The sequence below is a fragment of the Botrytis cinerea genome, chromosome 6 (assembly GCF_000143535.2).
Source record: "Botrytis cinerea B05.10 chromosome 6, complete sequence".
NCBI classification, from domain to species: domain Eukaryota; kingdom Fungi; phylum Ascomycota; class Leotiomycetes; order Helotiales; family Sclerotiniaceae; genus Botrytis; species Botrytis cinerea.
In genome coordinates, this window is record NC_037315.1 from 2,440,784 (window position 1) to 2,462,179 (window position 21,396).

Genomic DNA, 21,396 nt, shown 5'->3' on the forward strand with positions numbered 1-21,396 from the left:
AGTTTGGCGGGTGGGACCCAGCTGAGATAATGATTCATGTAGGCAAGATATACCGCAGATGTGGAGGGTGTGAGTAAGTCACATGCTTGGAAGTGGTTTCAATGACGACCAAGCACCAATAAATAATGCATCTAGAGATAGATCAAGGAGTAATGATACAACGATAAGATGATCATCTAAATCCCATATTGACAGAGATTCTATTAGTTGCCGTGAATAGATCAGGCTTTTACAAAAAATATTTGAAGAGAAGATAACATGATGGAAGATAAGACGATAGTTATGCTCTAGGATTTGGGATTCATCCCATCAGCTATCATCTGCTTTATGAGATCTAGAGGGTGCACTGTTATGAATTTTTGATTCGATTATGCACTCGGAGGGAAGGTAAGATAAAGTTGGATTCTGAGTTTGCAGAAGGAAGTGTATATTGTGAAATTGGGACGACATCATCTCGAGAAATGAAAGTAAATAATCTATTCACCTGCTTTTTGGCAACGGTAAATCTAAAGCCTATGTTTGTAATTCGTTGCCCTCTGTTATCACCCAAGACGGAACAAAGAAACTCTTACACCTATCCCCTCTAACATCGATATAATCTATCCTTAAGAAAGAACATGAATAATATCCAATACCTTGAGAATCGTATATGTCATGGTGCTGGCATATTCTCACCATTTGCAAATCTGACACCTCAAAATCCCAGAAGCACGCTGCAACAATAATTCTCAAAGATAGCGCAGGTCAGTTTGAGGATTAGCAAAGAATCCTCGAATATCTCACGTATTGTCAAATTGATTATTCATTTCAATAGTCAAATAAACAGCTAGATGACATTTAACTTCGCTACTTTCCCACGCACAACGGAAATTTATGAAAATAAAAAGACTTCGCTTTGTACGTGTCGTGAATATATGTAGACGAAAGATCAATTTAATGTACAAATCCAGGTTTAAATGCGAACCAGATGAACATAGATTGAACTGTCCTCAATAGCTCTCACCTAGAGCGAATGGAACCGTGGAGATACCACACCCGGCTTGACACCACAAGAAGTGATTGGAGTATCCAAGAATGATAGTTGTATATCTGTATTGAGCTCTGAAATGTACAAAATAGCAAGTTTGACTCGTGAAAATGCTTCGTCCTGCCGAGCATCGATTCGTGGGAGGTGAAAGTATACCAGAATTATATACATTCCAAGGAACCGTTTGTATGGCCATATATCCATACATTCGAGGACGTCAAAACTGATAAGCCGGAAGTTTGATGTTAAAGCTTTAGTCTACTTGAGTGCAAGCTTGGTTGTGTTGAAGGGATCTTCTTGGCACATGCCGTAAAGGGAAATGAGCCACCTCCTGCCGATATCCTGGACGTTTTTACAGATAAGAAGGTCACAATAGACGAGGTCGGTTCGTATGAGACGGCGAAGAATTACACCTAATTTTTTAGATGATATGAATCTGAAATTTATTCGGGCTTCTTGGGTATTTCGCATTCGTTCCTGCTCATGTAGCCCCAGCGGGTCGAGCAATTCCAGTTAAATTAACGACTCCTCCACTTGTATATCCACCGCCAGCACCAGTAATCCAGCCCGGTACTTCATTACCATGTCCTTCTTTCTCAGCTCTATCTTTGATAACTTCCCATACTGGTGGAAACCCTGCATTCAATGGTCCACCCCTTTGTTTTGCTCCCAAAATTGCAAATTTACCCTGTATATGACTAATGAACCCCCTCAATAGCCCTTGCTGTACCAAACTCGCAACAATTGCTTCGACATCCAACATTTCTGGCATTTTACCTCCCCAAATTACCCCATCATTTGGCGAAAGTTTCACCACACCTGGAGGCTTGATTAAGTCTTGTGCTGTTATAAACATTGTATTTGCGTGTGTACGACCTGACTGCATAAACGCGGCAGAGTCTGCAGGCCTCTGCCAACCTTCAAGGATCTTCTGGCAATACTGCGCAGCTGTGACTAGATCGGCAAGGTTTAGAGTCGGTGCTTTCTTTGAATTGGGGTCGAACGGCCACTGGTATGTCAAACATAAAACACGTCGTGCTAGTGAACGCCATACATATATTTCGCAACGATACAATAGTGGCAGAAGAATTCCCTTGTCGAACAGCCATTTTTCATTTCCGCCCTCTGGACCCAATGAACGCTTGAAAGCAGCCAAATTCCCCAACTTGATGGCCTTCACAATTGGTGTGAACCTTTCAAGTACCCCAGCAGCTTCGGGACGTGACATAAATGGCCGAGATGGGAATCGACCGAGTATCATGTTTGATGATATCAAATAAATCAGAATCAGACGTCGCTGGTTAATGCACTGTGCATGACACTGGTCGTAAGCAGCTTGAAGACTGCATTGGGCGAGGTAAAAGTGGGTATTCGAGAAGAAGTATCGGCCAAGATAATAAAGATATGTTACCCTTTGACTTGCGGGATAGAGCTCCAATGGTGGAGAGTGTTGGGTGATATTCGTGATGAGTTGATTCGCCAATCGCGTTTTCCGGCACTACGTGACCATTCAGCATTATTCCATGGATCGATTGGAGGCCACCATACTTGAAAGAAGAGTTTCAAAGCCAGATTTGCGAACGAGTATATTCCAACTTTCTTCCCCTCTGGCTTTCCATCTGACCCAACCCCATTCCTATTCGTGGTCCTTTCCGTCAAACAAACTGTAAAAGCGCGCTGTATTGTTTCTGCCGTTCCTTCTACCAAAGTCTTTCGCGTCTCTCCAGCATCGACATCGGCAACTCTTCGCAATCTTCGGGTAAGATCCGGTCTTTTATCAAGTGTCATTGCAAGTTTCGCGAGGGCAGTAGATAGTTGGATGGCCGTTGGGAGTATCACTATCCCATATGTCGGATTGGATAAAGCTGCTAAACATGTGCTATTCCCATCCCATTAGTATGTTGGCTGAAGATAAGAGAGCTCATTTACCTTGCTAAAACGGTGAGCTGTGAGTGCGTTTCCAACAAATCCTCGAAATCTACATCCCTCCAGAACTCCAGGTAGTCCTTCATGAAAGCCAAAAAGCCTGGCCAAACGTTACCATCCTCATAACTTGCATTGGGGTCGTCTGGCAGGAGCTTCGCGATATGGCGTTCGAGTGCCGTGCTGTTTTTAAATGACGCTTTCAATTCTCGACCAAGCTGGAAATAGTGATCGGGGAGAGGAGGTTCGACTCGAAGCCATAACTGTAGACTTGTTCCATCCTTTGCTCTGAGAAATTTCAGGATAGACTCGAGGAACTCTTCGAGGATAGCCATGACTTGAGGATTCGATACCACGGAGAGAGGGTATGAGCGGGGATTAGGATGTTTGTCGCGCAACCTTGCCGGCTATAATGTTTACAACAACTTCGTATTCATTTCGAATCAATCGGAAATCCTGAACAATTATGTGAGATTTAAATAATATATAGTTGAAGCAATTATCATCGATCATTGATGTTTTGATACCGTCTTAGCTCAAGGCTGTGATGAGCTGCAGCCAACCGTAGCTCTTCATTCTGGTCTTGCATGAGCTAGCGGCCGCAGTATTTCATCAGCCTCGTGTAATGTGGCGGTGCATTGTGGCTCTTTCCCTTCCATCAAACATATTTTTAGACATCAACACACCTAATCACACACATCCACTGAAATAATTGAAACATCATTGATGATGTCTAAATATAAATATTCAATCGAATTCTTAGATGCATTTCTCAAGGAGCTTCAAGAACTTATATTATCAGACATTAAGTGATCACTTTTGCTAAGCTTAAGCTTCGTCAAATAAACGAGAACCATATCGCTTGTATTGATCAGTGCTAATTCTCAGTTGTGTTGAACCTGTCGAGATTCTACATACTCACAATCTTTTCTGAGTAAATGATAGAATGATCTGATAGATTTATCTATTATATTGAAACAAGGAGCCAATAGTATCATGGGCCTTACGCGTGGAATGGCTGTGTCGGCCGACGGAACATACTACTAGTTAAAATTATAAAACATTGAGCTGTCAGTATCTTTGAATTTCTTTATAAGGTAGAAATCAATCAATTAACTGGACTAAATCTTAAGTATTTAGCAGGACTTAAGATTCTCCCGCTATCAAACCTAATCTCTATTTCTTGAACTGATCATGGCCCATGTTTCCACACATTGGACAGAAACTCTTCAGCGTATGTGAAGCAAAATTTTGGTAACAACTCATTCCATTCGTTGGATGCGTTCCAGCCACCACGCTCAAGTGCCAATATGAACGCCGAAAAATAGCTCTGTGAAAAGGCATCTCTAAGATCCTCCGAAACCGAAGAGTGCACGATGACAGGGAACCAGGAAGATGTAAGTATCCCCTTTTCCAAGTCACTCTTTTCAACAGATTCCACGATGAACTTTTTTCCTACAGAAGATAGCGTTGATGTAAAGTTCGTACGCATAGTTTGAAATAGACGAACCTCTAATCTTCTCACAAAGCTTAATGAAGTCCAAAACCGGCATTTGATTTGCACGAACTCCGCTGACTTCTGGCCATGCGCTTTCATAGTCCACTGCCTTAGTAACAATTCTTGCCAAATCTTGCACGGAGGTCAAAGTGATTTGGGCCTTTGTATCCTTATGGATGATAGCTCTACAGTTCTCAACATCTATCGGCATTGGAAAAATTTGCATGAATTTCGCCGAAGGATGTGGGTAACTGAAATAATTCAAGAACAATCCACACTGAAACAAAGTGAACTCCAAAACCTATCTCTAAATCAGCATTGCAGATGACGAGTTTGGAGCAACGAACCTTTTTTTCCTTATTGATTTCTCGAAGATAATCATATACTTGATCTTTTCCCTCATATGCGGGCATTCCGTAGTGACTTCTGGTAGCCCACTCACTAGGTGCGAACCGACGAACACCGGCTTCGATACATGCATCAATGAGATTTATTTGAGATTGATTATTGGGATCATTAAATGTAATGATGAACGAGAGAACCGTATCGACTCCCTCGAGTGCATTCACAAGTGCTGCTTTGTCTGAATAATCCACAACGTTGACTGTAACTCCTTCCGAGGATAAGTCTGGAACTTCCTATTTGAATATCAGCAGTTATTCGGCACAAAAAATGACCTACCGGACTCGCTTGGGCTTACTTTTCGGGAGAATACTTTGATCTCATGTTTACCCTCCGCTAAAAGTGCCTCCAAAACTTCCCGTCCAACATCTACTATCGCGTCAGCTCCTAACTTTCAAACCCTTCATACTATCCACAACTTACTTCCAGCGCCACCAGCAAGTACAATCTTTACCATTTTGAACGTAGGGTTATATGAGTGTTCACGATCTCTCTCAGCGTCCGCGTAGACATTTCAACAAGTGGAGCCATGACATTTTATGGGTCAGATTGGGGCCAGCAGTGCTGGGCTCCACCTTGTATCTTCGGCTATTATGGGGGAACAGGAGTACCCCTGTGTCTCATCTCATCCTGTTTTCAAGGAGTCATGGACATGTTCCCAAGTTACCTCAATATCTGGTCGATTGAAAATGGATATGTTAGACAATGCGACATCTGCGCCACGGCCTCTACAAGATCACTTACTAAAATAGTTCCGGATTATAAATCTCAATCAACAATTTAGGAGATATCAACGTGATTGGTTGAGTAAGTTGCAGATTATCACTACAAGTGACTCCAGTGATGTCACGTGTTTGTCACGTGCCATTACACCCAGCACATCTGAAGGCTTCCAAAATCACTCTTTCAACAACCTAATTTTGTCATTTAGCAATTCAACTGAGATCATACTCTTGATGATTAACCTGCTTAATACTATTCATAGATTACCGTTCCATATTGATCGACCTTTCCCCCGTAACCCATAATAGCAAATGCTGTCCCGAATAGCGCCCAGGAGTCTATTTTACTCAACCATCATCAATGAACAAGAATCGTTTATATGTAAGCACTTACCTGCATTGTTTAAAAGCCCAGCAGTATCACTCACGACTGTTAACAGCCGCCTTTAATTTTCTCACCCTGCTTGCATTAGTGGAGAGTGTCACTGTACGATCACTGACCATAAATGTTGGACCATCCGCTAAAATCATCTGTTTCTCGGTCAGCATCGGGATTTGAATTAATCAACTGCTTGCTATATAGTCTCTATTGCGAAATAACTCCACGGCATCCAGTTCTGCCTATGCAAACACTTCGAACACAGAAAAAAGACTATGGAGAAGGCCAGAAGTTTTGCTATCCAATTTCATCGGGCATTTATTCATATGCCATCTTCCCTGGAAAAATCTATCGCGTGTGCGCGCCATATTTGAAATTTCCAAACAGTAAATTTGCCATTGCCAATACATCTGGATGAACTTTTGCACATTCGCTCGCTGCTTTCCTTTGTATGCTTGAGATAGATCACTTGCCTAATGCAACAATATTTTTCAAACAATGAGACTCCATCAGTGGGAGGTTTATATATTTTGATCTATAGCTTTCGTCTTATATCTGCAGTCACGCTTCCAATGTTTATCCCCATGGATTTGGTGATGTCGGAATCCCGCTTGAACTGTCGTTGGATACCATATCTCAAGAACCAAGGACATATTGTTATCTGCCAAAACGCACCAGTCGGCTAAACAGTCCATGCAGAGTTCAAAAGACTCATGAAAGCTCCGGGTTTTTCGATCTAGACGTAAATTACTATGTCACTCACTACGGAAAGTTCAAATCTGGCAATTTTATCAAGAGGATTTTGCCTCAAATTCCGACTTATCGATTAAGGCTGTCAGCTTAGATGGACCTCAGTTAACCTCGTACACAGAATCCAACGCATTGAAATTTGAATGGAACCTTGCAACCGACCCTGTTTCATTTTGTAGGTTGGAAGGGTGCATATGGTCACGTGTTAATCGTGTAGTCATTGATGATTCATATCTGTGGTTTGATGCAAAGTTTCTTACTCTCTACTCTATGGAGGGATTGGTCGATACGACTTCAAATAGATGTTGGATCACAAAGTTGTCTAATCTCCATTTATCCGTGTGAATATCCGGATACCAAATTTAGCGATAACACATCACAACAATCCTTCTGCAGCGCTGAGGCACAGTTGCACTGCCAATGAATACTCAACAACATTGTGCATAAAATTCATTCCTCACAGAACTGTTCTTTTCTTTTTTTCTTTTTTCTTTTTTTCAAAACAAGCCAAACATCGCGCGTTTCTTTTCAGAGCTCAATCGCTATTTCCTGCAAGCTCAGTCTTCCTGCCTGAATATCACACCACAATGTCCGAAGGAACCAACAGATGGCCTGCAAAAGATGTCTTACTCTTTATCGTTTGCCTCCCGTATATTTGTCTCAATATCCCATCTTACTTGATTGCTCGTCAAAGAGAGAAATCACGTCCGCGATATTGGAGACACATGCAACATGAAGGTCATCCTGGTCACACCCCTGTCCCGATGATTCCAAGATCAATAGACAGCTCCCTCACGCTTCCTCTTTCATCTGTCCCAGATCTTCAACGCAGAAAACATAAAACTATCTCCCAAAACCAATGCTTGCTCCTATCGAAATTGCCATTTGAGCTTCGAAAAGTTATCTGGGAAGAATGCATGGGCGGGAAAGTTTTACATCTCACACTCGCAAAGTATGACGGCGAAACGCACGACAAGCTGGTCCACATCGTATGCCTAGGGGAACCAAAACATGAACGCTGTTTTAATCTATGGTTCCCAAGGCTAGACTCCTTTGATAAAGCAAACATGATCACTGTTTGCCCTCGGCAAGATTCTAAATTCTTGTCTCTGCTTTTGACTTGCCGCAAAATGTTAGTACTATCATTTCCATTGTCGAGTTGTAACTAATCTTAGAAAGCTATTCCGAGGCAATTGATTACCTGTATGGGAGCAACAATTTTGAAACAACAGTTCACTGTTTTCGGCTATTGCCAAGTCTTTTTCTTCCCCAGCGTTTAGATTCCATTCGCTCACTGGATTTGCGATGGGAAAGAGTAGGCTATCAGCCAGCTACACGAAGCTCACAGAAGGATCGAGGCTTTTGTGGGGGGCATTGGGAAAGTTCTTGGAGAATAATAGCTGGCATGAAAAGTCTTTCTGTACTTCGTGTAGAGATTGAAGATTCTTACATGGTGCAGCATTGGTATCAGTTTCGAGACGAAGAGATGGATAGAATCTTACAGCCCATTAGAGAGGTAACGCGACCGGTGGTATTTCATGTTCAGTTTCTTTTTTATCTACCGTTTAATCGTTCTCTCTTGAATAACTTACACTGTTCAATTTCCTTTGCCCCTCCAGAAATTCTTCAAACACGGGGACTATGCACTGCTCGTATCTGAAACCCTTTAAAACGCGTTTTTTTATATGTTACACTCCTAAAATTATATTTGATTCTTTTGATTATACTTACAATTTGTACTCTGCAATATATTAAAGAGACACAAAATAATATTTATAAATACCTCACTTTGTATATATATATACAGTAAAATAATAAGCAAAATTAAAGAAAATATTAGTTTCTATTAAATTATAAATCTTGATTGATTTAATATTTAATATTGAAAAAGGATAATGTAAAATGTAATACTATAAAATAAGCAGGGGGGCGGATATAAATGGCCTAGTACTGTATTATAAAAAGTCTTCATGTTTCAGTTGAGTTGTCCTCATTTCATATCAAATTGTAATTCTGCTACCATTCCTGCTTATTGCTGAAATGTTTGCCATCGTAAGGAACTTAAATGTCATTGTAGCTGCAAAACAGATCCCTTTAAGTAGAGAAAGTTTCATTCTCGAGAATTGTACCTCCATGCGCCATGATTGCACATGCTGATGCGTATAGTGCAAAGACATCTGATTGACGTTAACCAGGGAACAAAAGGAGGGTCCAGATCGCTTTAATACTTACCAGCGTTGTTGAGGAGCCCACCAGTGCTTAGTCTACTATTGATAATTTCCACAATTTGACTGTCCTAGACTGCATTAGCTTCAATTTGCGCCCACTCAGAAACTCTCTCTAGCCGTAACCCAAAATTCCTCTCACATCATTCCTTCTGGCATGATTGGATGAATGCGCATGGGTTAACTGATTGTTATCAGATGAATTCGTTGCTTTGCTCTGGGTAGTACTTATGTCGTGCAGAAGCATTTCATTCCAGATTGTCACTGAGTCAACGGCGGATTAAACAAGACTCCCAGTAGAAGGCCGTATAATTCATCTTATCAGGGTCAGTCCAGTGGAAATGAGCTTTATGTCCATTTGAAAGTCTCTTGCATACGAAAATTCAAATACCATCCACAAATTTGTATTTGAAAGTGACCGATGTTCAATCTCATATCTCCAGCACTATAAGCCCACACCAGACTGTATACATAGGTAAGACTATCTATTACTTTTGCTGCTGCTTTTAGATCTGTCTTTTGTTAGCAACAGCACCGAAATAAGTACGAGAAGATACTTCATATGTCGGACATCAGGCTATCATGCCCTGCTCCATTTTTTTGCACTTATCTTTCTGTTGTACAAGAAAATTTCCGTCAAATGATACAATAACGTTGCTTGTTACATTTATCAAGGAAAGACCTAGTTTTCAGTATATTAACTCACAAAATCGTTGATTTCAGGGTTCATACCTGCTGGAGCCCCGCGATTCCGCATATTCAGAACTCCATTGCGAGCTTCAAAAATTCTAGCATAACATTTGCTCAGCGTCGGACTTAGACGCTCTATTGAAAAATAAGCAACTTACTCCCGATTTTGTAGCGTACTGCATCTATATCACTTCCGAGTTTCCACATAATAAGGCCTTGATTTTCATGTGAAAGGGCTCCTAGACTAGCATCTGCAATTCCTAGTTCGCTTATGCTGACAGCTCTCAGCGCGTTCACAGCCAATCCGTAAGCATTTCCGATGCTCGGTGGGATAATCTGCCTATTCTTGTCATTCTTGAGTTTGAATTTTTGAACAGTAAAACTAATTTTACTTACCTTGTGTACAGTCATCAGATATTCTCCACCATCGAATATTCTGTGCTACCGTCGATGTGACTTGAACTGTGAGAAGAGTAGCAGCACTCGTGACTATAAGTCGTAAGAGTTTCATTTCGAATGTTAAACGTGAGGAAGGCACAAGCGGTATCTTTAGGAGTTGATTTGCTGGTGTTTTTTCCTCCACATAACTTTGTGGCTCTCGCGCACCGATTTACCAACTGTTGGTCTCATGGCCCCTAGTGCGAGTTCTTCCACATGTAATCCTTTTTTAACACAGCTTTGTGTCACAACTAACGTTGGACACCGATATCTGTTCGGGCCAGCTCCTCATGTTTCAAAAATGCGAATTCTACTTGGGGAGGCAGTCTTTATATGTGTCAGGTATATTCCAATGTGGTAAAAACTAATTATATGTGTTGGCAAATCTTGGGTATATTCAGGGCTACATATAGTTTATTTCTCGTTCTATCTCCTTCCTAGTATCTAATTCTATGATGCCTTGATTCCTTTGTATTACATTATAGGTAAGAGACTTTTAGGCCAAGACTGTAGATCTCTTGAACAAGAGTTTCCTAATTACCTAAGCTGTAGAGCATTAACCGAGATCCCTAATACATACACATCCCTATTACTTGCGCGATTTCAATAACAACAATACTATAACTTCAGATATTAATAATATATTTATAAAAAACTTGTATAAAAATTATATTAGATTATTTAAAAGAAATTCAAACTCTCAATTACATTTAAATAACAAATCTATTTGAAATCAATCAATTTATTATTGCGGAACATCGATATAGGACCGACATCGGGTCGATCATTTATTCAATGCAGAGTTTTTATATTATATATAACTTCATTTTTAAAAGAATTATTAATATCACCATAGGGATGGTAAAGTTAATATAATATTATGATTTACACTATTATAATATTACTTAAGATTTTAAAAGTTAGGATTACAAAATATATTACTATAATATCGAAAAACATTAATACAAATACTAATACAATTATATAATCTCTATCCCAATATTAACAATTTTCTAAAATCGTTAATAATATATCCTTCTAATTAATTCCTTAAATTCCTTTATATAATTACCTTTCTTTTTAATCTTACACTCCCCCTATTACACCTTTTAATTTCTATCAATTCACTTTATAACCTTAATCATAATAATATTATTATTAATTAAATCCTTAAATACTTAATACAATTTTAATTTAATCATTACATCTACAAAATTAAATTCTTTATTAATCCATTTGATTTCTATAATCTCTCATTTTTTATATACTTTTCAAATCATTATAATATCAATCATTAATCTCTTTTTATTAATAACATCAAACTTCATAGAACAATTATAAAATAACTTAAAATTGATATATATAATTAATAATATCTTACATACTAAAAAAATCTTATTAATTATATTTTTAATTATTATATTAATATTGAATTCTAAAATCATTTTATAAAATTCTAAAGCTAATATATTTCTAATAACTCTTTTATATTTAATTAATAATTAATAAATAATATTAATTTTATTATATTTATCCAATTCTTTTCTTTTGAATTAATTATTTATATAACAAAAGAAAAATCGAAAACTATTTTTAATTAACATATAATTGTAATATATATTCTATAAACATATTATACAATATACTAATCCTTTATTATTACTAACTTTCTTAATTTTCTATAAATTCTATATATATTAAAAGATTTTGTTTTAACAAATTATAAATTCTTACATTACTTTTATTAATTAAAATAGATTGATTTATTTTTATATTAAATAATTAAATCTTTATTGAATTTGAATAATATATTTGATATTAATATTTTATATTCTTTTATTATAAACTCTATATTCTTAAATTTAATTTATTTATAATCTGCAAATTCCTTATTAATAATAATGAGAATATTATTTATTTAGAGTTTTATAATATCAAATACTATATTATTTTTAGTTGTATACAAAAGGCATAGGTTATATATTGATTGTATTATTTTGAAAGTATTAAAGATTTAATTTTAATAAATTCTTAAAATGTATTTAATTGTTATCTAGGATAGAATATAATATAAATATTATTGTTATTATTATAATTATTTCGAGAATTGTATTTTTAAAAATCATTTCGATTATAAAATTTATTTTGATTGTTAGGGTATTGATTAAAGTATTGATTGTTTTGATTGGTGGGAGTATTTCCATATAAGCTATAATTATTGAAATCTTTTCGGGAATTTGTGAATTCAAAGTTTCCTTTAATTGTTTATTATATATCCATTTGTTTTTTGATATTATAATTTTATATTGAATAATTAGATTTCTTATAATAATGGTAAAAACTAAATCGATATTTCTTTTTTCATTGTTGATTTTGTATTTTAAAAATATCGAGATTTATAGAATCAAATAATATTAGTATAGTGGATAATATATTAATTAAGAATGTATAGAATTATATAAAGCTTGAATTCATTTTTGATTTCAAAAGGTATTCATTCTTTTATAAATTCTGATTTCAAACTTCAAATTTCTATTTCCAATTATTAATATCAATAGGAGAATAAGGATTCAAATTTTATATAAATAATTATTAAAGATTATAAAAGACTTTTGTTTTTATTATTATAATCATTTCATATAACTGCTTATAATATATTATATTGAAATATTCTAATTGAATATAAAAAGCTGAAAAAAATATCTTATTGGTTATCTTGAATTTATTAAATCGAATCGAGGTTTTATGTGCTATATCGATTGAAATATAAAATCTATCAAGTTTGTTAAAAAAGGAATTACTAATAATATAGATCGAGGTTTTATTAATAATATCATTTATATTAATCAATCTTTCTTATTATATATAATTATTGATAAAAAAAAGTTAAATATAAAAGCTTCTTTTTTTCTATATGGAAAATAATCGAATCAATTATTTAATAGATTTATAAATCTTATTTTCAAATAATATATTCCTTTTATCGAGATATCAATCTTATCTTTTTCTTTCAAAGAGATTCAAGATTCTTCAAAGTTTGTTATCGATTAATTCTATTTTGAATAGGAATACTTAATAAATTTTATATAAATTGAGATTATAATAATTAAATCAATTGAAATTGAATACTTAATTGATTTTTTATAATAGTTTTAAAAAAACACTCTATAACCAAACCTCATTTAAATATTTATTGAATAATAAAGAATGAATCGAATATATAATTAATAATATTATATAGATAATTAAAATAATCCTATTGATTTTGTATTAATATCAATAAAGAAAAAAATTGTAAAGTTTATAATTCTAAAAGCTAAATAGTTTTTTTATAATTCATTATTATTAATTAAAAGTATTATTAATTTCAACTCTAAATATCTTAAGTTAAATAGATGGTAATAAGCTAATATTCGAAATACTTAATATATTAATTATAATAGAAAAAGAAAACGAAATAAAAATATAAACAAAAACGAAAATAAAAACAAAAATGAAAGCGAAAATTAAAAAGCATAAAAGATATAAAAGATTGTAAAAATTATAAAAAGATTTGTCTTAAACAAATAAAAATAAAAATAAAGAATTTCTTTGTAAAGTTGAATTGCTTTTATTACAATAAGACTCTTTTGTAAAATAAAATATACTATTATAGAGTAGGAGATAGGTATTAAATAAGATATATGATATTCTATAAGAATAAAAGAAGACACTGAATGAGTGTTGACTATATAGGATATGAATGTTCAAGGCATCTACAAGACTACGCTATTGAACCCATGACATATAGAATGTCAATGTAGGATTGATATCAGGCCAATCATTTATTCGATACAGAGTTTTTATATTATATATAGTTTCACTTTCGAAAGGATATTAAGGGATTAATTAAAATTCTTATATTCTCCTGGACCCTATTATACGCTAGTCGTCACCTTGCATTGATTCTAATACAATTGAATAAAGATTATATATACTGATCCAATCTATCACGTGACTCATCACCGTAACAAGTTATTGTTTATAAGCTTAAATAGAATAGCTCACAATTTCACCCTTTTTCTTCCATTCATCTCTTCAAATTTTCAATACTCTAATAAAGCATCTGACAAGTCCAACTTGCCGCATTATTAGGATCCCCAGTGCCATTGAACCGAGCTTGCTTGGGATGCGCACATATAGGTCTTTGTCTCGTCACAACATCCTCAGTCGTATAATTAGCGTATGCAGTCCCTATGATACTATCCGGCGCATTTCCATTTTCCACCCAATCCATAAGCGCCAACAGTACATCGTGCTCCGCGTCTTGATACCCCCGGACCGAATATTGTCCATTATTGGTCATGCTGATGCCGCCGATGTAGTAAGGGGCGTTAACGAATGTAGCGGTGCCGGTACAATGCCTTTAACGAGTTATTGAATGAAATAAGATATTAATCAGTATGCCTAAGGAGTAAGAACCAAGAAAGACTTACCCCATGCCCGGGATTGGAAAAAATCTATACGAGTCACTTAATGCAACCCCCTTTGGCGTCAATGTCCGATCAATCTGATCGAACAAATAATAACTAGCACCCGTTGCTATTCCACCATCAGCCAGCCCGTGGTAGTGTATAAGTTTCCCTCCTCCTTCAATAAAAGGACTCAGGTCATAATCAGAGGCGTCAGCTTGCCCAGCATTTAACTCCTCCGACAGCTGCACAACTGAATCGTCGAAATTGCGCCAATCCCATTCCGGCCCAAGACCAAGCATGTATTGGATATAGCCCAGCCCAATGATATTAGGTGAACCGCCATCAATGTTCATATACCAGTCAGGCTCCGAACCTAGGAACCACTTTGGGAACACTAAGGTGGAGTTAGTTTGTGTAAAGTCGTTGGTCAGGGTGTCGAATGTGGCTAATTGCGCAGAAGTAAGACATGAGCTGGTGGCATTTGTGCTGTTGGTACAGATCAAGGGATGCGTGTCGAAGTTGCAGCCGAGGGGGTCGGAGATGATGGTCTAGAGATAGTTAACTGGAGATGATCAGTGGAATTTGGGTGGAGAAATTATACGTCGACAAGTCCATCTTGACCGTCACATTGGCGGAGAACTTCTTGGCCTATGGTGTCAAACATCTCGAAGGGAATTTCGCTGGCGTTGGAGATATAATTCACATATCCAGTCCAGAACTGCCAGATTTGTTGACGGGACTTTGATGTTAGCATCTATAGAGGATACCATTAGGGTGAACTTACAGTCCACCATGCTGGTGCTCCGGCAATCACACCATCGAAGTCTTGGGGGAACATCTGTGCTTCTTTGAAGCCTTGTCGACCACCTATAGACTACGTCAGCTGCGTCTTTGATACTTATCTTCTTCATCAACACACCAGTACTGCATCCTTGGTAATAATGGTAACTTGGGACTGTCTGATAGTAGGCCTCAGTGATATTTTTACCAAGCACAACACTCTCATGCAATGCGCGCCACCCCCAATTTTCTTGGGTGCCAGTGTTCTGATAGAACGATGTTGCATCGACGGTACTGCCATTATGGCCTGTATCAGTGGAAATTACTGCGTGGCCGTATTTTACACCGGTGCCCTGAATATTCCGTTACTTTTCGCCCCTTAAGATAATGTTGGCGAGCTACTTACCATATCTTGCCAATTGACTCCTCCTGCAAGACCACCATTGCCTACAGTACTGCGAACCCAAATTAGCACACATTCAGATCAATGAAGAATCATTGAAATATGGAAGTTCATTACAGTGTCCGTCCGTTCCATGTATCTGGTAAGAAAAGCCCAAACCCGAAAGTATAATTGCTATTGGACTCATCAGGAACAGTCGCGCCAATAGCACAGAGTTTCGGCAGGTTAATAGGATTCATTGGCCAGCCGAGATCACCTTCTGGCACTATAAAAGTCCCGTTCGCAGCGACGGGTGTGGCGAAGGCAAGAGTTACGCCGGCGGGCATGATCGGTAAGACGGCATCGTAGGTACAGTCCACAGCCAAACTACCTCCAACGGAGACCAGTGTATACAAAACTAATGATAATCTCGTCATTGCGAGTTTTGATAAATGAATAAATGATTTGAAGTTTGAGTAATAGCAGTTTCAAGTTACAGAACTATTCTTATATGCAAGAAATCTACTGCACTGTATCCAGAGTGAAAGCAGCATCGATATGACCCCACTGATGCTTAGAGTTGTTAGGGGAAAAAGGGGTTAAATCAGCATTAATTAATATGATTAAATGAGCGTTAGACGCGGGTTGTAACATTTATTGAGGCCTGGGGCAAAGATATCGGTCCCGAAATGCTGGGTTCTGATACATAATGATAGGATGCTTGCTAGAAAAATAATAAGACGAAGATCCACCTACTTAAAATGAGACTGATTAGCTAATTTGATTTACGTGCATCCTGAGTACAAGCCTACACAAGACTTTTGGACTCTATAGACACTAGCAAGTAATTTCCTGTTCATGGAAAGAGCTATAAGGATTAGGTAAGATTAACTGAATCATTAAAAGCATAGTATCTCCGAGCTGAGGGTAAGAATAGTGACTCTAAAGCACTTACGTGGCAATAATTAATAGTCAAATAAGAAGCAAGAACACAAATGATTATTTCTAAACTATAAAAGAAGGGCCTATAAGTACAAGCTACACATATCACTTAAGCGGAACGGCATCCGCCCATATCATATGTCTGACCGTCTAACCGTCTAATATAGTCTGAACCCAAGCAGCAGCAGTAGTATCCCAAGTCTGAGGATATACACCATGAGCTGTGATATTGTTACCACTAGCACATACTGGATCTCCGATGTTACAGTAGTCTGCAATCTTTGAAGAATATTGATTCTCGATAACCGAAATCTGTGAAGCAGTTCTTGGATATTTCTATATAAATAAACAGTTAGTGTTCTTTCTTCACTTATTTCTATCAACCTTTAAGCCGCAACATATCTGTCAACATTACTTACGCCAGTCACGTTGTTGTTTCCAACGTCAAAGCTCTCATTGGGGATGTGTCTTGGATCGCCATATAGGACTAGAGCCGTCATACGGTCCCCGATTTTCGAGCTAATCGGAAGTGATCCATTCCCGGCACCTAGAATTGTATCTCCACCTCCACCAGCCAACATATCTCCAACAACCATAGCCCCCTATTTGAGTTAGTTTAGATGAAAAACTTCTGAGAAAGATAACATACTTGAGAGTAAGCAAGGAAAACAATTTTCGAATCTTCACACAACTCTGCATAGGCAGTGAACTGATTCCTAGCAGCTAAAAGTCCTTCAGCATAGCTATTTGTGGAAGTCTCATCTGTGGCAGGATAAATGACACTCTCGTAATCAGTTCCTGGATTGGCATCAGTGATCAACTCGGCTAAGGTCTTAAGAGTCCCAGGATAGCCCTCAGTTGTTCCACGGGCAAGGATCAAATGGACTGGAGCACATGCTGTGCTATTCACAAGAGCCCGAGATTGATGGGTTATACGAGCGGCTGCCAGAGCTGGTAAGACTAGTATAAGTGACGTGGTAAAAGAGGTCAACATGATGGATGAAGATATGAATAAACAATAGAGACTTGGAGCAATGGACCAAGCCTTTGTAAAGGGAATTATTTGACTTAAATACATTTAAGCAACTTACTCACAATCCAAATTTTGGATTATTTAATACCTTGAATGCCTGTTAAGACGCGTGGCAACATATCAACTAGTGGGTATGATCTAAGATCTCGGTCCCGATGTGAAAATATCATCTAGGGACAAAGCTAAGAAAATAGTTACATAAGACTTTTGCGCTTCCTATGTAACAGAGCCTACTTGTGCTAGACTCTGTTTTATACCGATATATGATCATATGACAATATATAGCCTGTATTACCAGAAGACATATAAATCTATTACTGAGAAAATCATGTCAATCTACGTATACTTGATATATATTCATATAGCTTTGGAATTACATATCTTCCGAAACACATATCTTCTGAATCTTGACAGTACGAGTATATTGCATCGATAATATATAACAATATGATTCTGAAACTCTACTACCCCTTATACTAGTACAGTGTTTTGGTAAGACACTAATTTTTGAGTGAGGGTAGGGAGCCCACTAAAAGGGTTTCCGGTCAAATACTATTCCGGTCGAATACTATTCTGGTCGAATACTATTCTGATCGAATTTCACTCTAGACGAATATTGTTCTGAACAAATGCTACTTTTGTAAATTCTAAGAGATGCTCTTTTATAAAATTTTGATAAGATAACTGCCATTCAGATGACATTTTTGATCTTCACTACTAATGATAACTAATTCCTATAGGGGGATGGTGAATTAGTAGAAAAGGCCATAGGGTCATCACTTCAGATTAGATTCAAAGGTAATATTCTCAAAAATCTATTATAGAATGCTCAGGATGAACTTGTCATATAGAAATTCAAATTTCATTTCTATCATTAAACCTTCTGCTTCAATTTGAAGGCTTTAGTTACTAATCAATCACGATCGCCAACCGCCGATCATGAAGCCCCCTGGTCACCCCGGAGTTTCGAAACCCCGGACTGACTAATTCGTGTCTACGGTGACACATTACCCTCTCACATACCTAACTATCACAGAGACACGATTACTAAGCCAGTGGTCCCGAGCCACCGGAGGTATGATGACTAACCAATATCCCTAATACGTGCACGTCCCTGCTACGTGCACACTCTCATTTCACCATTCCGATGTCAGGGTTCTGTAGTAGGGAATATGTCGAATAGGTTCTGGGTAAGAATTAAGAGCCTTAGGTAATTAAGTATATTCCAATTTGATCAAAATTGATTATATGTTTTAATCAAATTTGAACATATATTGAGCTTTATATATATCTATTTATATTAATTCCTATTTATTAATTAATATGATAATATCTTGATTCCTTTATTTTACATTATTGATATTTATCTTTTCAAATTAAATCTATAATTTTTTTGAACAAAAGTTTTATATTCATTCAAATTATAAATTCTTAATCTTTATTTCGAATTAATCCAGATTTGTTTTGATTTAATAAATATATCTTTATAATACAATACCATTCTTTATATTTTGATTTTCGAAAACCCTTTTATCTTATTATCTTAAAATCTTTTCATTTTATTCCCCTAAACTTCAATCTTTTATATTCAAATCCTTTCCAAAATATAAATACATTTCATTTTTTATTAACTTATTACTTTTACATTTAATTATCAAATTATAGTATTATATTATTCCAATAGTTTTCCAAATAAAATAAATATTCTAATCTACTTTTGTTTACTTCCTTTATTAACAATTTTTATAATTATAATAATTTATAAAATAATTCTTTTAGAAAGCTTTTCTGCTTTCCTTATTTCCTCTTATTCTTTAATACTCTCTTTTGTTTATAATAACTATTTTATAAAACTTATTTACTATTCTATAACGTCTTTTTCTATTGACTTTTTAATATAAAATTATTATTTTCATTATATTAAATACTTGTTTTTTAAATTAAATCATTAATATATCTTGAATACAAATTGAATATGTATATATTACACTATACAAAATAACATTTATAATAAAATATAAGGAATATTAATTTTTTCAATTCTTCTATTTTGCTTACTATCACGGGAATAGCTACGTCACTTGGTATCACTGTGGTAGGGAATAATAATAATAAGTAGTAATATGCTAGATTGACTTGAGGATTGATCAGAAGGATCAAGCCTCATATATATACCTAGAATAGGCGATGGGATCACCTGAATTGGTAGTTGTGATCTCCTTGTAGATTGTGGATATGATCACTATGAGCGGAGCTCTTAGTGATTAATTTGATAAGAGTGTATACGTCTACAAGGGAGATCGTAGTGATCAATATAACTTTGCAAGAAGTGTGCGAAGTTACAGTCACGTGAGATCCACGTGGTATTACGCGGGATATAGGTTTTTTCCGTGACACACCCCCCAGATCAGCCAAATCCGGTTGATCTGCATTTTTATAGATAAACAAACGAAAATCCTCTTGGCGACAGCTGAGCTGCGATTGGTGGTAAACGGGTCTAGGTGGGTAATCGAATTGATTTCCCCTGCCTGTCCTGCGAGTACACAAACAAAGAGGAGAAAATGATATAATGTCGTAAAGAAAATTTTGCTGAATGAGCTGTGGCACACACGGATACGTGCGCGTTTGTATGTAGATCCTCAGTTGAGTGATCTGATGTCTCGGAGACTTGCTGGTAGGATTGATCCCGTCGATTTTGAGAGTGATCAAACGCGTTAATCATGGGTGTCGATTCGAGAGATTATCGCGCACGGTGTTTGTGGCGGTGGTAGGCCTAAATGACCCACTTCAAGGATGAAAAGTTTTTCACTCTGGTAATTGGTGAATGAGGTGATAAGAATGGGTTGGTTTCCACTTGATTAGTCCTGATTTTGAGTAGCTTCAATCAGTTTTTTCCTTATGCCTTCCCCAATTAGAGATTCTGATTCTGAGCGAATCATTCTTCCTCCTCTGCGTGAGTATTCGTCTGCTTTGAGTAGTCTCTCTCAATTGTATCTGACGACGACAGTTGATCATATTAAATCTTTCCGCGGGGTTGATTCTTCTCGTTGTTTCACTCCTGTTAATCCTTTGCCCAAGACTCCTACACGGAGTGGTACGGTTGCAGGCCCTTCGAGTGGTCCTTGTGATTCTCGTGTAGTTCCTGTTGCTCGTCGAGCGCATTCTCCTCGTTCTGAGAGTAGAAAGTCGGCCAAACTTGCTCCTAGCTTTGGGTTGTTTGCGGAGTCTAGTGCTCGGTTGGAGAGAGTGAGAGATGCTCGAAGCGTGATGCCCCTTCATAACGAAGAGAACAATCAGACTGTAATCACTGCTGCGGATCGTGAGGATCCTTTTTGTTCGCCTGATTCGAGGGATATGAGGGAGTTTCCTCCTGATGGAAACAGTTCATCTCCTTCGTCGGATGATTCTTCGTCTTCTTCCTCCTCCCATTTTCCTTCCCCTCGTCCTAAGTCGAAAAGGATGAAAGTTGTTCCCAAGGTTGCATCGAGGAGAAAAGGTCGTTCGAAGACTGTTTCTCGTGATCCAGTGAACAAGGGTGTCCAGAATGAGGTGCCTTGTACTGAGTGTGTTCGATCTCTTTTGTCTGGTCGCCACGAGGATCACGGGAAGTGTTTCAGGAGAAAAAGTGGTGGCTCAGCTCGGTGTTGGAAGTGTAATACTCACGAGTGTTCAGCTCTCCCTGTCTTTTTGCGATCATTGGCTGTTCGATTGGTAGAGCTTTGGGACCCCGAACATGTGTCGATCCCTGGGA

General features: G+C 37.0%; 4 protein-coding genes across 4 annotated transcripts; all 4 read right to left on the bottom strand.

The window, feature by feature from the left end:
- Positions 1–424: 424 nt before the first annotated feature.
- On the bottom strand, positions 425–3,461 carry BCIN_06g06980 (hypothetical protein). Its single transcript, XM_024693708.1, has 3 exons — positions 2,957–3,461; positions 2,576–2,906; positions 425–2,525 (listed from the first exon to the last, which is right to left on the bottom strand). The coding sequence occupies exons 1-3, from the start codon at positions 3,283–3,285 to the stop codon at positions 1,509–1,511; spliced, it is 1,677 nt and encodes a 558-aa protein (XP_024549494.1). The 5' UTR covers positions 3,286–3,461; the 3' UTR covers positions 425–1,508.
- A 582-nt stretch (positions 3,462–4,043) lies between these two features.
- BCIN_06g06990 (hypothetical protein) lies at positions 4,044–6,116 on the bottom strand. Its single transcript, XM_024693709.1, has 7 exons — positions 5,816–6,116; positions 5,595–5,764; positions 5,274–5,525; positions 5,149–5,219; positions 4,796–5,086; positions 4,461–4,749; positions 4,044–4,405 (listed from the first exon to the last, which is right to left on the bottom strand). The coding sequence occupies exons 3-7, from the start codon at positions 5,305–5,307 to the stop codon at positions 4,143–4,145; spliced, it is 948 nt and encodes a 315-aa protein (XP_024549495.1). The 5' UTR covers positions 5,308–5,525; positions 5,595–5,764; positions 5,816–6,116; the 3' UTR covers positions 4,044–4,142.
- A 7,856-nt stretch (positions 6,117–13,972) lies between these two features.
- On the bottom strand, positions 13,973–16,222 carry BCIN_06g07000 (hypothetical protein). The gene is made up of 7 exons (XM_024693710.1): positions 15,809–16,222; positions 15,695–15,743; positions 15,428–15,641; positions 15,293–15,375; positions 15,110–15,247; positions 14,530–15,056; positions 13,973–14,457 (listed from the first exon to the last, which is right to left on the bottom strand). Exons 1-7 carry the CDS (start codon positions 16,105–16,107, stop codon positions 14,148–14,150), a joined length of 1,620 nt encoding a protein of 539 aa, XP_024549496.1. The 5' UTR covers positions 16,108–16,222; the 3' UTR covers positions 13,973–14,147.
- Positions 16,223–16,647: 425 nt separating this feature from the next.
- On the bottom strand, positions 16,648–17,658 carry BCIN_06g07010 (hypothetical protein). The gene is made up of 3 exons (XM_024693711.1): positions 17,262–17,658; positions 17,032–17,214; positions 16,648–16,948 (listed from the first exon to the last, which is right to left on the bottom strand). Exons 1-3 carry the CDS (start codon positions 17,604–17,606, stop codon positions 16,763–16,765), a joined length of 714 nt encoding a protein of 237 aa, XP_024549497.1. The 5' UTR covers positions 17,607–17,658; the 3' UTR covers positions 16,648–16,762.
- Positions 17,659–21,396: the final 3,738 nt, after the last annotated feature.

Coding starts and splice junctions, on each gene's coding strand:
- BCIN_06g06980 (XM_024693708.1), bottom strand. CDS start 3,285: ATGGCTATCCTCGAAGAGTTCCTCGAGTCTATCCTGAAATTTCTCAGA. Junction 2,907..2,956: donor CAGCTCACCGTTTTAGCAAG/GTAAATGAGCTC, acceptor GGATGGGAATAG/CACATGTTTAGCAGCTTTAT. Junction 2,526..2,575: donor CTTTGAAACTCTTCTTTCAA/GTATGGTGGCCT, acceptor ATGGTCACGTAG/TGCCGGAAAACGCGATTGGC.
- BCIN_06g06990 (XM_024693709.1), bottom strand. CDS start 5,307: ATGGTAAAGATTGTACTTGCTGGTGGCGCTGGAA. Junction 5,220..5,273: donor ACTTGCTGGTGGCGCTGGAA/GTAAGTTGTGGA, acceptor ACGCGATAGTAG/ATGTTGGACGGGAAGTTTTG. Junction 5,087..5,148: donor TCAAAGTATTCTCCCGAAAA/GTAAGCCCAAGC, acceptor ATATTCAAATAG/GAAGTTCCAGACTTATCCTC.
- BCIN_06g07000 (XM_024693710.1), bottom strand. CDS start 16,107: ATGACGAGATTATCATTAGTTTTGTATACACTGGTCTCCGTTGGAGGT. Junction 15,744..15,808: donor ACATGGAACGGACGGACACT/GTAATGAACTTC, acceptor TTGGGTTCGCAG/TACTGTAGGCAATGGTGGTC. Junction 14,458..14,529: donor TTTCCAATCCCGGGCATGGG/GTAAGTCTTTCT, acceptor AACTCGTTAAAG/GCATTGTACCGGCACCGCTA.
- BCIN_06g07010 (XM_024693711.1), bottom strand. CDS start 17,606: ATGTTGACCTCTTTTACCACGTCACTTATACTAGTCTTACCAGCTCTG. Junction 17,215..17,261: donor TTTTCCTTGCTTACTCTCAA/GTATGTTATCTT, acceptor TAACTCAAATAG/GGGGCTATGGTTGTTGGAGA. Junction 16,949..17,031: donor GAAACAACAACGTGACTGGC/GTAAGTAATGTT, acceptor TTATTTATATAG/AAATATCCAAGAACTGCTTC.